The 14,911-nt window shown below is 47.2% G+C and overlaps 1 protein-coding gene across 1 annotated transcript in view; it reads right to left on the reverse strand.

The window, feature by feature from the left end:
• ARHGEF12 (Rho guanine nucleotide exchange factor 12) overlaps nt 1-12,568 on the reverse strand; it is a 148,686-nt gene extending 136,118 nt beyond the window's left edge. The window contains exon 1 of the mRNA XM_049778000.1: nt 12,405-12,568. Within this exon, the coding sequence (XP_049633957.1) occupies nt 12,405-12,439 (35 nt within the window). The 5' untranslated portion in view covers nt 12,440-12,568. The remainder of the gene's footprint in view (nt 1-12,404) is intronic.
• Nucleotides 12,569-14,911: the final 2,343 nt, after the last annotated feature.

The following is a 14,911-nucleotide window of genomic DNA, read 5'->3' on the forward strand; positions in this document are numbered from 1 at the left end:
ATCCCATATGGTCCTCTGTGCCCGCCAGGGGCGATTTCTGAGCAGAGAGCCAGGAGTAAACCCTGAGCACTGCTGGGTGTGACACAAAAACAAAAACAAAGATATATATATATATAAAAAGAAGTTAGGCAAAATAATTTAAGAAGAGAGTCTGAGGGGCCGGGCGGTGGCGCTAAAGCTAAGGTGCCTGCCTTACCTGCGCTACACTAGGACGGACCACGGTTCGATCCCCCGGCGTCCCATATGGTCCCCCAAGCCAGGAGCGACTTCTGAGCGCATAGCCAGGAGTAACCCCTGAGCGTCATCGGGTGTGGCCCAAAAACCAAAAAAAAAAAAAAAAAGAAGAGAGTCTGAGAATTGGTGGGCATGTAGGGTCAAGAATAAGATCAGATGGACACTTTATACATCATTGAGCTCTCATATTGTGTATATGTATGTTTTCTTTGTTTTTTTGTTTGTTTGTTTGTTTTTTGGGCCACACCCAGTGACGCTCAGGGGTTACTCCTGGCTATGTGCTCCTAGCTTGGGGGATCATGTGAGATGCCGGGGAATCGAACTGTGGTCCATCCTAGGTTAGCACAGGCAAGGGCAAGGCAAGCACCCTACTGTTAGTGCTAACATTCCAGCCCCTATATGTATGTTTTTAACCTAAACAACATCAGCTAGGGCCCAGAGGAATTGTGCAGAGGTTTAGAACAGCTGTCTTGTTAGCATGTGATGACAAGTTCAGATCCCCAGAGATCGCACCTTGAGTGGCTTGAGTACAGCCACCCCCAGCTTTCCATGGTCTCCAAAACACTGCTGAGGGAGAAGACCTCCAGCACAGAGCCAGGATAAATAAATAAATAAATTCTCAGGTACCTCCAGACTTACCCCAAATCCCCACCCCAAAAATGAAACGGACTACAAGTCACCCCAGTGCCATATGTCCCAACTATAATCCAGGAATCCAGCTCTATGAACTTTACAACTCCCCACTTGTACAGGATTCAGGTACCCCCGGGATTGACAGCAGCCCCCGCCCCCATCTGTGCAAGCACCATTTTTCAAAAAGGTGCCATTCCAATGGTAGGGTATTTAGGCCATTTCTTCTTCCATTAAAAAGAGAAAAAAATGTATTTAATTTAAGAATAAAATCTTTCGGGCCCGGAGAGATAGCACAGCGGCGTTTGCCTTGCAAGCAGCCGATCCAGGACCAAAGGTAGTTGGTTCAAATCCCAGTGTCCCATATGGTCCCCCGTGCCTGCCAGGAGCTATTTCTGAGCAGACAGCCAGGAGTAACCCCTGAGCACCGCTGGGTGTGGCCCAAAAACCAAAAAATAAATAAATAAATAAAATCTTTCTTATGTTAAAAAAGGGAAAAATACAATCAAGTAAACAATAATTATCTTAAAATAAATAAGAACTATCCCCTTACCCTTGAGTTGCTAAAACAAACAGTTGACAATTTTAGCTTTAAGGAAAGACTTTTGGGTAAGGGAATTGGCTCAATGAAGGGAACTTGCCTTCTGTGTATGAGACCCTGGGTTTGGACCTCAAAGCTCTCTCTCTCTCTCTCTCTCTCTCTCTCTCTCTCTCTCTCTCTCTCTCTCTCTCTCTCTCTCACACACACACACACAACACACACACACACACACACACACACACACACACACACCCCAAAACATGTTTCCAAAAATAAAAGCCTACAGCTGCTTTTAAAATAGTAAATGCTGATGGGAAAATATAATCAGAGTATTACATGTGCAATTCTATCAATTTTATCAATTCACTCATTCAGTTTTCAGCAAAGTAAACACATGGAGTTAAGTAGGATACAGAGGGAGTTGCTACTAATCACAAAGTAAATTCCCTCGGTTACATTATTTTGATACAAGAGTTAAAATGGTAAAAAAAAAAAAAAAAAAAAAAGTTCGCTCTAGGCTTCAAGTCTTGTGAACAAGCCTTACCAGTGCTATAGAGATAAAAATTCCACCCCACTAAGTGAACCCACATAAAGTAAAATTACAAATGAAAGAATTAGGAAAGGAAAAGCAGGCAAGGAATTCTCACTATAATTCTTGCAGTGTTAAAGAACACAACTGGTTACAGAAGTCAAGTAATAGGCAGAGTAATAATGGACTTTATGAATGTGTTTTTATTTAAATGGGAACCATAATACAGAAATAACCTGTGCCCGTGATTAGGAACATGTTTGCACTCTTCCTCCTAGGCCCTCGGAGCGCTCTGCAAACACTAATTTAGCAGTCCTATCACTGGGAAGGCACATACACATGATTATCATCTCTTCTATCACTCTGGGGTACTGACATACCTCTCGGTACGTACGCTGAAAGTCATTCTAGGCACTAACTTCATGGGTTTCTCGTGGACTCAGACACAGTCCTAACAAACTTCTTTCATAAAAAAGCACTTGCTCTGAGATGATCTGTCCAAACAACCAGTGGAATAGGAAATAAGCTGACGGTGCATGCGCCACCAACAATCTCTGAAAAGATCAGACCTTCAGCCACAAGAACCACTTCCTCTGAGTAAACCACAGAGGCTGTAACAAGGCAAACCGCAGCATATCTGCTCATCTCTGAACACAGCAGAGAGCCCACCAGATACCTGCAGAAAGGTACCCTCGCAGACCCTCCCATTGATCCCAGTGTGCTGGGGACCCTCGTTACTCTTCAGAGCAACAGGGTAGCTTATTCTGCAGCTTAGGAGGGGACTGATTCCGCATATAACTTATTTAGATGCCTTTTACGTCTGGTTTACAAAATTTATTCATACTTGCTGAATCCCCTTTGAACTTTTAAGTGAGTCCAATGTCAGAATTTCAATGCAGTACTTTGTCCAAAACTCAAGTCTCAAAGTCACATTTACACATGAGAATGGGCTCTGTGAGAGCAAATGGAAAACTGTGACAGTTAGTTCTAAGTTAGCTAACTAAGAACTAATGAAACCAGGTTTTCTCCGAGATTTCCAAGTTCTCTGTGAATTGTTACTCCAAGTCCCAAGACAGAAAATCTTATTTTTCACTGGCTGTTAGCTGTACTTGTCTCCCAACACTGGGAAACCACCCAGGCCTGCCATGTGACTATGATCTCAAAAACCAGGATTCAGCATTTGAATTAGTCAAAGATCCCGTTTTGGTATGAATTGAACTGTCAGCTGCACTGGTGCATGCTAATTCCATAAAGTTAACTTGTTCGTGCATTTCTCCTTTTCCTGAAAGTCAACAATGTATGCTTATGCAATTTAGATAAACAATCTGGCCTTCGATCCAGACCTCTACAAAATATAAAAGCTGAAAGTCATTCTCGGCGCTAACTTCATGGGTTTCTCACGGACTTAGACACAGTCATTACAAACTTCTTTCATGAATGACTCTCTTGGTCCACTAGGCTGAAAAAGGGTTTTGAATGCCCTACGCTTGGCATTTTCCCAAAATTATAGTTAATAAGCACATCTAATATTTTTGTTTTTGTTTTGAGGCTACACCTGATGGCACTCATGGGTTACTCCTGGCTCTGTACTCAGAAAGTACTCAGGATGGCTCGGGGAAACGTATGGAATGCTGGGGACTGAACCTGGGTCGGCACATGTAAGACAAACACCCTTCCCCCACTGTGCTATTGCTCTGGCCCCAAATAATTTAAAACTAAGTATACAGGAATAAGGTCAATCAGTAAAATATTCAAACACTTCATATTTCTGTATTATAATAATGGAATATGCACACCTCCCATGTGTTGGACTCTTATTGTTGTTTTGGGTTTGTTTTGTTTTTTTTTTTTGGGGGGGGGTCTACACCCGGCAGTGCTCAGGGTTTATTCCTGGCTCTACACTCAGAAATCGCTCCTGGCAGGACCATATGGGATGTTGGGATTCGATTCCTCGTCCTCCTGTACGCAAGGCAAACGCCCTAGCTCCATGCTATCTCTCCGGCCCCTGGACTCTGATAATTTAGTAGCAATTCTTACAAACCCAGTGTCAAGAGAAGCAAAATGTTACGATGTTAACATTAACCACTTTTACTGGAAACTTAACTGCTACACAGTGCAAGTCTGTTTCTTTTCACTAATGTATGGAAATAAAAGGAAAAAAAGGCAGCCAGACATTTGAAAGGCTGAAAGAAAAAGAAAAAAAATAAAACCACAGCAAGAAATAAAAGGAGAAACAACTCCCCCACTATAGAGCAACTCATATTTGATTTTAAAGCTTCAGCCTCATCTCTTCATGTTCTTACAGTACAAAAATATTTTCTCTTGGGGCAGGAGCGGTGGTGCATGCTGCCTTGCCCGTGCTAGCCTAGGATGAACCACGGTTCAATCCCCTGGCATCCCATATGGTTCCCCAAGCCAGGAGCAATTTCTGAGCGCATAGCCAGGAGTAACCCCTGAGTGTCACCGGGTGTGGCCCAAAAACAAAAAAGAAAAAAAAAGAAAAAATTTCCCTTCACTTCTGATGCTTGCCTCCTCCTACATTACTGCATTAGAAGAACTAACATTTCAAAGATTCACTTTTTAAAGAAGCTCTTTATAATGAGAATTTGCTTCATTAACTGAAATGGTCATTATGCTGTTTGCATTAATTTGCTTTGATTGTGACATCTACATTCATCCTAAAAGCTAGCAATAAGGGCCCGGAGAGATAGCACAGCGGTGTTTGCCTTGCAAGCAACCGATCCAGGACCAAAGGTGGTTGGTTCAAATCCCGGTATCCCATATGGTCCCCCGTGCCTGCCAGGAGCTATTTCTAAGCAGACAGCCAGGAGTGACCCCTGAGCATCGCCAGGTTGGCCCAAAAACCAAAAAAAAAAAAAAAAAAAAAAAGCTATCAATAAAAGTGAGTTTAAAGGATCTTGAGAATCTCTGTACTCATAAATTTAGGATATGCCTTGGGGGGAAAAAATGAAAACCCCTCCAAATGACCACAAACTAAAGTTGGAATTACTATTTTAGAACACTGGCAAATATAAAATATCATGTTTTGTACTAATAGAAAACAAAGGAAAAGAATCATTTTGCACTAGAAGGGTAACCAGAAGAAAACCAAAATGATGAAGGGTGGGGGTGGAAATAAAAATCCCATGCTAATTTTTAGACAGCATGTCAACAAGCAAGTAATTTAGTGAAATTAAGAGTAAGGGAGAAGGGAGAGCCATTTGGAGTAATATAAACATAAAATAGAAGGAGGACATTCTTTAGCCTGGTACCACAGTATACACAAATAAGAGGACAACTTAAAAGTCTGAGTTGGAGATCAGGAAAAACTTCCTGACTACAGGATCTATCAGATTGTTGTTCAGTCTCCTGAGGAAGTGACGAGAGCTTTATCCTCTAGAGATTCTTAAATTTAGAAAGGATAAGGTACTGCAAAGCATCCTGTAAAAGAAAATGTCCAACTCTGCTTGGTTGGATTGGAAAGTTACTAAAAGAAGGCAAAACAACAAAAATAAAATAACACCAAAAGAATTTGAAGGTGAAAAGCTGGAAGATTTTAGAGCTTGCAATTCTAGGCTGAAATTGTGGGTAGTTTCCCATATTACATTCTTGCTTTAAGTGCTCTGGGATGCCTACAATGTAAATGATGATCTGCCCTACAACGAGTGCAAATATAGTAAAATAGAGTAGATGGCGGCAAAAGAATTACACTTCCACAAAGCATCATTACAGACCTGAGAGGATTTTGCGAAGGAAATAGAAAGTAATTTTCATATTTCAACAGTCCAATTCGAATGGCACTATTTGGAAGACTCTTAATTATTAGGACAGAAAGGAACATGCCTGCAAATGGAGCTTTTAAAACACCATCAAAACCGGGCCCGGAGAGATAGCACAGCGGCGTTTGCCTTGCAAGCAGCCAATCCAGGACCTAAGGTGGTTGGTTCCAATCCTGAGGTCCCATATGGTCCCCCGTGCCTGCCAGGAGCTATTTCTGAGCAGACAGCCAGGAGTAACCCCTGAGCACCACGGTGTGGCCCAAAAACCAAAAAAAAAAAAAAAAAAAAAAAAAACATCAAAACCAAGTTGTAATAAATGAGACAGAATGAAGTTTAACTCACCATTCCTGAGTATGCAGCAAACTTCTAGGAGATAAGCAATTCCATGATAAGAAACATTTCTAGTAACACTATCAGACAAGGAAAGAATCTCTCCAATTACCTCTGGAAAACCATGGAAATATGTGGTCCTGCGACCCATATTACTCTGGCAGGCAATCATAACTCTGGATGGCTTTCAGGAAGGGCAACAACATGTGTGCTTATATATTTAACTGCCTTCCCTGGAATCACAATGCTCCACAGGAAGAAGTTAAAAAGTATCACTTATAGAACGTTTTTCATCAATGCTGGCCTCAAATTTATTTTAACTGAAAATATAAATTAGATCAAAATATTGATCATGTTAACTTAAACATTACATATTATATCTGTACCACTAGAAAGCACCAATATGTTAAACAATATTTCTGAGTTAATATTGCTTTTGTTTTGTTTTGTTTTGGTGCCACAACCAACGGTGCTAGGGCTACTCCCAGTTCTGTGCTAAGGGTCATTCTCAGTGGCACCCAGTGGTGTTTGGGGAACCAGACAGTGCCAGTAATCAAGATGGGCACCCTTCGTGCAAAACAAGAACTCTGGCCTGTTCACTTAGCAAATTCTCTCTCTCTGTCTCTCTCTCTCTGTGTGTGTCTCTCTCTCTCTCTGTCTCTCTCTCTCTCTCTCTCTGTCTCTCTCTCTCTGTCTCCCTCCCCGCTCCCTCCTCTCCTCTCTCTTTCTGTCTCTCTCTGACTCTCCCTCCCTCATCTCTCTCAGGTTAACATTTTCACATATTCCAAATAAAACTTCCTGTCATCTCACTGAATACTTAGAAACATTTTCTAAATGTGCTATTAATCATAAAGACTATAGATAAATCATTTCCATTAACATTTGAGACTGGAAAGAGTACAGCAGGTAGAGCACCTGACTTGCACATACCCAGATTCTATCCTGCACCCTATCTGTCTATATGATCACCCAACCTCTCTCTGCCAGAAATGATCCCTGAGTCAGTAGTAAACCCTGAAGAAAAAGTTATAAACACAAAAAAATCACTTTGGAATGCACATATTAACTACATAAAACTGCTTGAGAAGATGTTTCTTTGCATACCTGTATACGTCAGAATTTTATACTGAACTTAAAATATATAGTTGAATATAGAACTAGCACTAACGACAACTCTGTATAGACAAGTGACTAATTTTGCAAATATTATAAATAATTCATCATCCAGATGGCTCAAGTAGTCCTGAAAAGAGCAACGCACCGCATATTTACTTGTCTTTTAGTTGTTGGGGTGCTAAGAATCAAGCAGTGCCACAAATATACAAAGGCAAGCGCTCTACCAATCCCACCACATCCCTAGTTCCCTATCTGGCTTGTTAGTCAGTCAAAGGCGTTTTAAAGGTAAGGAAGCTGGGCACCAAGACCGTAAGTGTCAATACTACTGTAAACATTACCGTCATTATCATAATTCTAAAGGAATATACTGTAACTGTAACAAGAAAAGTTATCACTAATGAAAATGCAAATTACTGTCATATAAATATAAAGGCCCAGCCCATAGAAAGAGCAATCTCTCCTCTTCTCTATTTCTCAGGAAAAAATTCTTGGGGCCGGAGCAATGGCACAGCAGTAGGGCATTTGCCTTGCTCACGGCTAACCCAGGAAGGACCTCGGTTCGATCCCCCAACATCCCATATGGTGCCCAAGCCAGTAGCAATTTCTGAGCACATAACCAGGAGTAACCCCTGAGCATCACCAGGTGTGGCCAAAAATTAAAAAAAAAAATCCTAATATCTTAGAACCTCTAAAATGTGAAAGACAGAGAGAAGGGATCCAGAAGGAATGAAAACAATAAGACTATTTTAAAACTGAGTGCAACAACCATTGCAAACAGAAAAGCACCAATCAGGGCCAGAGCGATAAAACAGCAAGTAGGACACTTGCCTTACACACAGCTGAACTGGGTTCGATTCCCGGCATCCTATATGGTCCCCTGAATCTGCCAGGAGCAATTTCTAAGTGAAGAGCCAGGAGTAACCCCTGAGCGCTGTCAAGTGTGGCTCGAAAGGAAGAAGAAAAGCCCAAAAAGGGCTGGAGGGATAAAACAGCAGATAAAGTGCTTGCCTTGCACACAGCTGACCTGGGTTCAATTCCCAGCACTGCATATGGTGCCCTGAGCCTGCCAGGGCGATTTCTGAATACAGAGCCAGGAGTAACCCCTAATCGCTGCCAGGTTTAGACAGAAGAGAAGAGGAGAGAAGAGGAGAGAAGAGGAGGGGAGTAGAGGGGTGGGAGGAAGAGGAGAGAAGAGGAGACAGGAGATGGAAGGGGAGGGGAGGAGTGGGGAGGAGAGGGAAGGAGAGGAGAGGAGAAGAGAGAGAAGGGGAAGGGAGGGGAGGGGAGAGGAGAGGAAAGGAGGGGAGAGGAAAGGAGGGGAGAGGAAAGGAGGGGAGGGGAGGGGAGGGGGGGAGGGGAGGGGAGGGGAGGGGAGGGGAGGGGAGGGGAGGGGGAGGGGAGGGGAGGGGAGGGGAGGGGAGGGGAGGGGAGGGGAGGGGAGAGGAGAGGAGAGGAGAGGAGAGGAGAGGAGAGGAGAGGAGAGGAGAATCAATTAGAAAATAGTCTCCAGGGGTCGGAGAGATAGCATGGAGGTAAGTCGTTTGCCTTGCATGCGGAAGGATGGTGGTACGAATCCTGACATCACATATGGTCCCCCGAGCCTGCCAGGAGCGATTTCTGAGCATAGAGCCAGGAGTAACCCCTGAGCGCTGCTGGGTGTGACCCAAAAACCAAAAACCAAAAAAAAAAAAAAAAAAGAAAAGAAAGAAAATTAGTCTCCAGGTCACACAAAAGCTCCAAGAGAGTGATGGAATTCAGAAGTTGCTCAGATTAAAAAAAAAAAAAAACTGATCTATACATGTACTAAATAAGAGCAGTAGCTACCATGAACAAAGAATTTGGGGTTTTAAACTGATGATTATGTCTTTTAAAGGTGTAGAACATAAGAGGTTGGGAGTTCTGCAGCGCAGAAAACGAAAAGGAAGAACAGGGAGTAAATGAATGTGTTAATTTAACTGCAAAATAATAACAGGATATAACAAAGTTCTGAGTATCCGAAGTGACCAATCAGAGCCTAAACAGAGCTGAATTCCATCCCGGCCCCGGCACGTCCCTAACACAAGAATAAAACCCTTCTTATCTTGTTCAGCCATGTGTCGCCTGCCACAAACTGCAAAACAGAACAACGCCCAAAACCAGCTCGTCTGATTTCAACTGCAGACAGACAGACTCTGTAGTCAGAAGCACCACAAAGAAAGAACTCCAACTAGCACAGCTGGCCTGGAGGCTCGGCCCACTCTACAAAACAAAGCCGGGCCCCCTTCAGTACTTCAAACTTGAAAGCATCTTAACACAGCTTCCCTGGCGCTGTTAATTTGCTAATCGCTGAGAAACAGCAAAATATACCTTAGAGTACCTTAGAGTACCCTGGAGCGGTGAACAGAGGGTGGAGGCCACAGGCGGGTGGAAAAGAAGTTAGGAACCAGTCTCTGCTCCAGTTCAGATGCAGTGACAGGAATAATAAATATCAAACCAGTACTACTAGATTTCACCCAGACACATACTTAAACCCAGGACAACTACTCTGGGCCAGGGATGGAGCTCAGAGATACAGCACCTGCCCTGGGTCTAAGGCCTTAGGTTTGGTCCTGGGACCCATTCACCGGAAAGCAAATTCATGTTTAACAGGGAGGGAGGGAGGTAGATTAGATAGCTTTAGACAGATAGATAGATATTGATATAGGTATACAAAACCAAGTAAGATACGCTCAAGGAAAATGCAGTGGTCACCTAAAAAATAAAACTAGCAGTCATTTCCTAAGAAATAGGTATCACTGTCCCAGTAGTGCTTAGTAAGTGGATTTTAAGAGTTTTATTTTTCTTTTCCTTAGAGGTAAAACACCCAGAAAAGATAAAATGAAATGAAACTTGCAGTTGCTACTCATGTGAAGTCGACTCACCAAAAAGTTGAAAATTCCTTAAATATTAAAGGAGGGCTCAGGGGTTGAGACAAAGTGTAGCTGGAGAGTACGGACCTTGCATGAGGCTGTCCCAGGTTTGATCCCCAGCATCCCAGGAGTGATTCCTGAGTGCAGAGCCAGTAGTAAGTCCTAAACATCGCCGGCTGTGGCCAAAAAAAAAAACTAACAAAAATAAATAAGAGGTCCCAACCTCAGGCACCACTTGGCTCCTCTTAGCTCTCTGAACCCCCAGAGTCGCCCTGGAGCCAGAGCTCCGAACCACTTGGCTCAGTGGCATCACCATGACTGGACTCGGAGCCCCTTAAACACTGCTCAGAAAGTGCCTCAAAGAGTGTTTTTTTAATAATTAAAAAAAAGAAGAAGGGGGGGGGTCAGAGCAATAGCACAGCGGTAGGGCATTTGCTTTGCACGTGGCCAACCCAGGATGGATCGGGCTCGATCCTTGGCATCTCATATGCTCCCTTGAGCCAGAAGCGATTTCTGAGCACAGAGCCAGATGTAACCCCTGAGCACTGTCAGGTGTGGCCCAAAAGCCAAAATATAAAAAATATTAAGAAAGAGTTGTAAGCAGGTCCTGAAGAGAGCTCAGTAGCTGGAGTACTCAGCACCCCATGGGTTGTCCCCATGACCACCACACTGCAGGTCCAAACAGCACAAATCTGGCCTGTCTGAGCCATCTTAGAAGCCCCCCAATTCAGCTTGCTAGAGCTTCCCCACCCTGTTTAAAGAGCACAGAAAAACACAAGGATCGTTTAAATATATCATGGAATCTTTTAGAAGACCATGCATGTGACACTGGGAAGCATCAACAGGAAGGGGAAGTTCAGTTTCTGGAGTCGCTGTTATGATATGATAATGGAATTTGTCCCTTTTAAAATCAACAAATCAGCCTTACAAGTGGGTAAAACTCTTATAAGGAAATTCAACTGTTTTCTGCAAGAACACGGGTTTTGCTCTCTTCAACCAAGTGCTTTCTTTGGCCCCCTAATACAGTTATTCTATCATTTTTTGACATGATGTCATAGTTTGAAAATGAACTCAACACAAAACAGCTGAATAGAAATGAGGGGCCAGGATACCAAGTCAAAACTGAGAAGCGAATAAAGAACAGGAATTCGAAAGCATGTCTCAGAAAATTAAAATTGGGGGGGGGGGAGGGGGGAAGCATCTATCGCTTAACCTCAAAGTCCCAAGAACAAGGGTCAAGGAACTCACTCACATGAGTCACAGGCGGCCTCGCTGTATTCCAAAGCACTGTGTGAAGCAAAAAACTCCACCTGCCACTCTGGGTCCACAGAACAGCACCCAGACAGAGTCTGCCATCTGGCCTTCCAGGGTCCCGATCCACAATCACTCCAAAGTGACCGGGCTAGCCCCATGCAATTCCTTCACTTGCATTTATTTTTAATTTGAAGGAAGGGGGGGGAGTGTCTCCCCCCCCCCTCCAATACACCATAAAGCAGCTCTTTGACACTCCCCCTAACAAAGCAGCAGCAGCCCGTGATTGACGCACCATGTCAACAATCTGGAAAATGATTCCCTAATCATTAAACCGTGTGTCAATACAATACTGGGAAGAGATGATAAAAAAAAAAAAAAGTTCATAAATCGTCGTGCAGTGAGTGAGTGAGTTGAGTGCAGACCCGTCTCGAAATGAAAGTTGGCAAGGCAGAAAGAAATTCCGACGCTGGGCAGCAGCAAAAGCGGGGTGAAGAAGGGGAGCAAGAGGAGGGGGCAAGCAACCCAGCCAGCTGCACCGGTGGGTGGTGCCCGGGCGGGTCCCCCTGACCTTCATTCACCCAGCGTGACCTTCCCTTCCCTTTCCCGGGGCTGGAGGGGGGGAACCCAGCCAAGCCCCCCACTTTATCCCCAGTTCCCTGACAACCCCCACACACGACATGAGAGGCCGCACCCAAGCTGGTCCCAGGGCCTGGATCTCCTTTGCCCACCACTGGCAACCCCAGAATGGGAGGGCAGTGGGGGGGGGGGGGCGCCCGAGCCTGTCAAAGTGTCCAAGTCACCCGCACCTCTGGAGGTGAAGCGGGGACCCCCATTCTCCCCCAAAAAAGCCAATTGTGGGAGGTGGGTGGGTAGAAGCCTGGTACCCCCAGGGGCAAAGTAGTGAGGGGACACCGATCCTGTCAGGTGTCCAAGTCACCCGCACCCCTCGAGGTGAAGCGGGGACCCCCAATCTCCCCAAAAAAGCCAATTTGTTGGGTGGAGAATGCGGTTCTGGGTCCGAGGAGGAGATCCGACCGTGGGGATGGGTGAGTTGGGGTGAGTGGGGGGGGGGGGCTGCCTGCCAGCCAGCAAGCAGCACCCACCTGTCGGTGAGAGTGGTCGGCTGTGTGCCACTCATTGGGGCCCGCGGCTCGAGGTCCTCCTCCTCCTCCTCCTCTTCATCCAAGGCGCATGTTCCGGGCACCCCGACACCCGCCGAGCACCCCAAGTGCGCGCCCGGCAGCGGCGGCAGCAGCAGGCCCGACTCGGGCTGGTCCCCGGGACGCAGGAGTCGAGTCCGGCTTACAGGGAGCCCGCCGGCCGCTCATGGAGGCCGGGGCTGGGCATGCGGGGTGCTCCGGGGGAAAGGGGGTGGGCTGCGCCCGAAGCTGGGGTGGAGCTGGAGTTGGACCGGCACCAGAAGTCAGGAGCAGAAGCAGAACCAGAACCAGAACCGGGCCTGGCTGTTGTCTGTCTGTCTGTCTGGTTGGAAGAAGAAACTCGGTCGCGAGGACTTTTTTGGGGTGCGACGACCAAGGCGAAGACGAATCCGGGTGCGGGGGGGGAGGGCAGAGGAGTCTCGGGGTTCGGAACCAGAACTAAAACCAGAACCGGGCCGGGCTGTGTGATCTGTCAGTCTGTCTGGAAGAAGAGGAGAAACTCGATCACGAGGACTTTTGGGGGGGTGCGAATTCGAATCCGGGGGGTGGAGGGAGAGAGAGAGAGAGAGAGAGAGAGTCTTGGGGTTCGGAACCAGAACCACCAGAAGCAGAAGCAGAACCGGGCCGGGCTGCCTGTTGTCTGGTTGGAAGAAGAAGAGAAACTGGATCACGCGGACTTTTGGGGGTGCGACGACGAAGGCGAATCCAGGAGGGGAGGGTCGAATCTCGGGGTTCGGAACCAGAAGCAGAACCAGAAGCAGAACCAGAACCGGGCCTGGCTGCCTGGAGTCTGTCAGTCTGTCTGTCTGAAGAGAAACTGGATCACGCGAGGACTTTTGGGGGTGCGACGAAGGCAAATCCGGGAGGGGGGGTCGAGACAATCTCGGGGTTCGGAACCAGAAGCAGAAGCAGAGCCAGAACCGGGCCTGGCTGCCTGGAGTCTGTCCGTCTGTCTGTCTGTCTGCCTGTCAGTCTGTCTGGAGAGGAACTGGGCCACGAGGACTCCGCGGGGAGCGACGACGAGGCCGAGGCGGAATCCGACGCCGGGGCCGCCTCGGGGTCCGGGGTCCGGGGTCCGGGCGCGATCCTTCCCTAGCGGCGCAGGCAGCCGGCGGCTCGGGCTCGGGGCCGGCGCGCGAGGAGGGGCAGGAGGAGGCGGCGCGTCGGGTCGGGGCGTCCCGCGCCGGGCTCCATGGCCCGCGGAAGGGGGCGTGTGCGTGTCGGGGTGGGGGACCCGCCTAGCTCGCGACGCCGGAGCTGCCGGGAACGCTCGGAACCTTCAGCGCGGCGAACCGCGGCCCATCCCTCCGTCCGTCCGTCCCTCCCTCCCTCCCGCAGGCGGGGCGGCGGCGGCGGCGGCGGCGACGGGAGTGTGTGTGCGCGTGCGCGTGCGCGCCGGCGCGGCTCGTCCGCTGCTCGGAGGCGAGCGCGCGCGTGCGTATTGGTACGCGCGCTCCACTTCCGCTTCCGGTGCTCCTGGCGCTCCTGGCGCGCGCCCCCCCCCCTCCCCACTCCCTAAAGAACGATCCGGGAAGCCAGCCGCAAAATCCAGCCAAGCGAGTGAGGCGGCTCACGCGGCGGGATATCCCTCCGCCCGCGAGTTCAGCGTGCGTAATGCCTCCCGCCCGCCCGCCGTGACCGCCCCGCGGATCCCTCCGCCGGGCCTGCCCCGGAGCAGGGAGGGGAAGGAAAGGAGGAAGGCTCTGAGGAAGCGGGGAAGTGGTTCTTGCAGCCTGCTTGCAGACAGACAAACAGACACAGACACACACACATATACCAAAAAGGCACATTTTGTCAGCAGGTTACATCCACTTGTTTCTGAAGTTTCACCAGTCTCACACCACACACACACACACACACACACACACACACCCAAAAAGCACATTTTTTTTTCAGCAGGATACATCCATTTATTTCTGAAGTTTCACCAGTCACACACACACACACACACACACACACACAAAGGCAAAATTTTTTCAGGATACATCATCCACTAATTTCTGAAGTTGTTCACCAGTCTCTCTGTCTCTCTGTCTCTCTCTCTCTGTCTCTCTCTCTCTCTCTCGCTCTCTCTCTCTCTCTCTCTCTCACACACACACACACACACACACACACCAAAAAGGCAAATTTTTTTCAGCAGGATACATCATCCACTAATTTCTGAAGTTGTTCACCAGTCTGTCTCTCTCTGTCTCTCTCTGTCTCTGTCTCTCTCTCTCTCTCTCTCTCTCTCTCTCTCTCTCTCTCTCTCTCTCTCTCTCTCTCTCACACACACACACACACACACACACACCAAAAAGGCAAATTTTTTTCAGCAGGATACATCATCCACTAATTTCTGAAGTTGTTCACCAGTCTGTCTCTCTCTGTCTCTGTCTCTGTCTCTGTCTCTCTCTCTCTCTCTCTCTCTCACACACACACACACACACACACACACACCAAAAAGGCAA

This window comes from Suncus etruscus, chromosome 8 (assembly GCF_024139225.1).
Source record: "Suncus etruscus isolate mSunEtr1 chromosome 8, mSunEtr1.pri.cur, whole genome shotgun sequence".
Taxonomy (NCBI): domain Eukaryota; kingdom Metazoa; phylum Chordata; class Mammalia; order Eulipotyphla; family Soricidae; genus Suncus; species Suncus etruscus.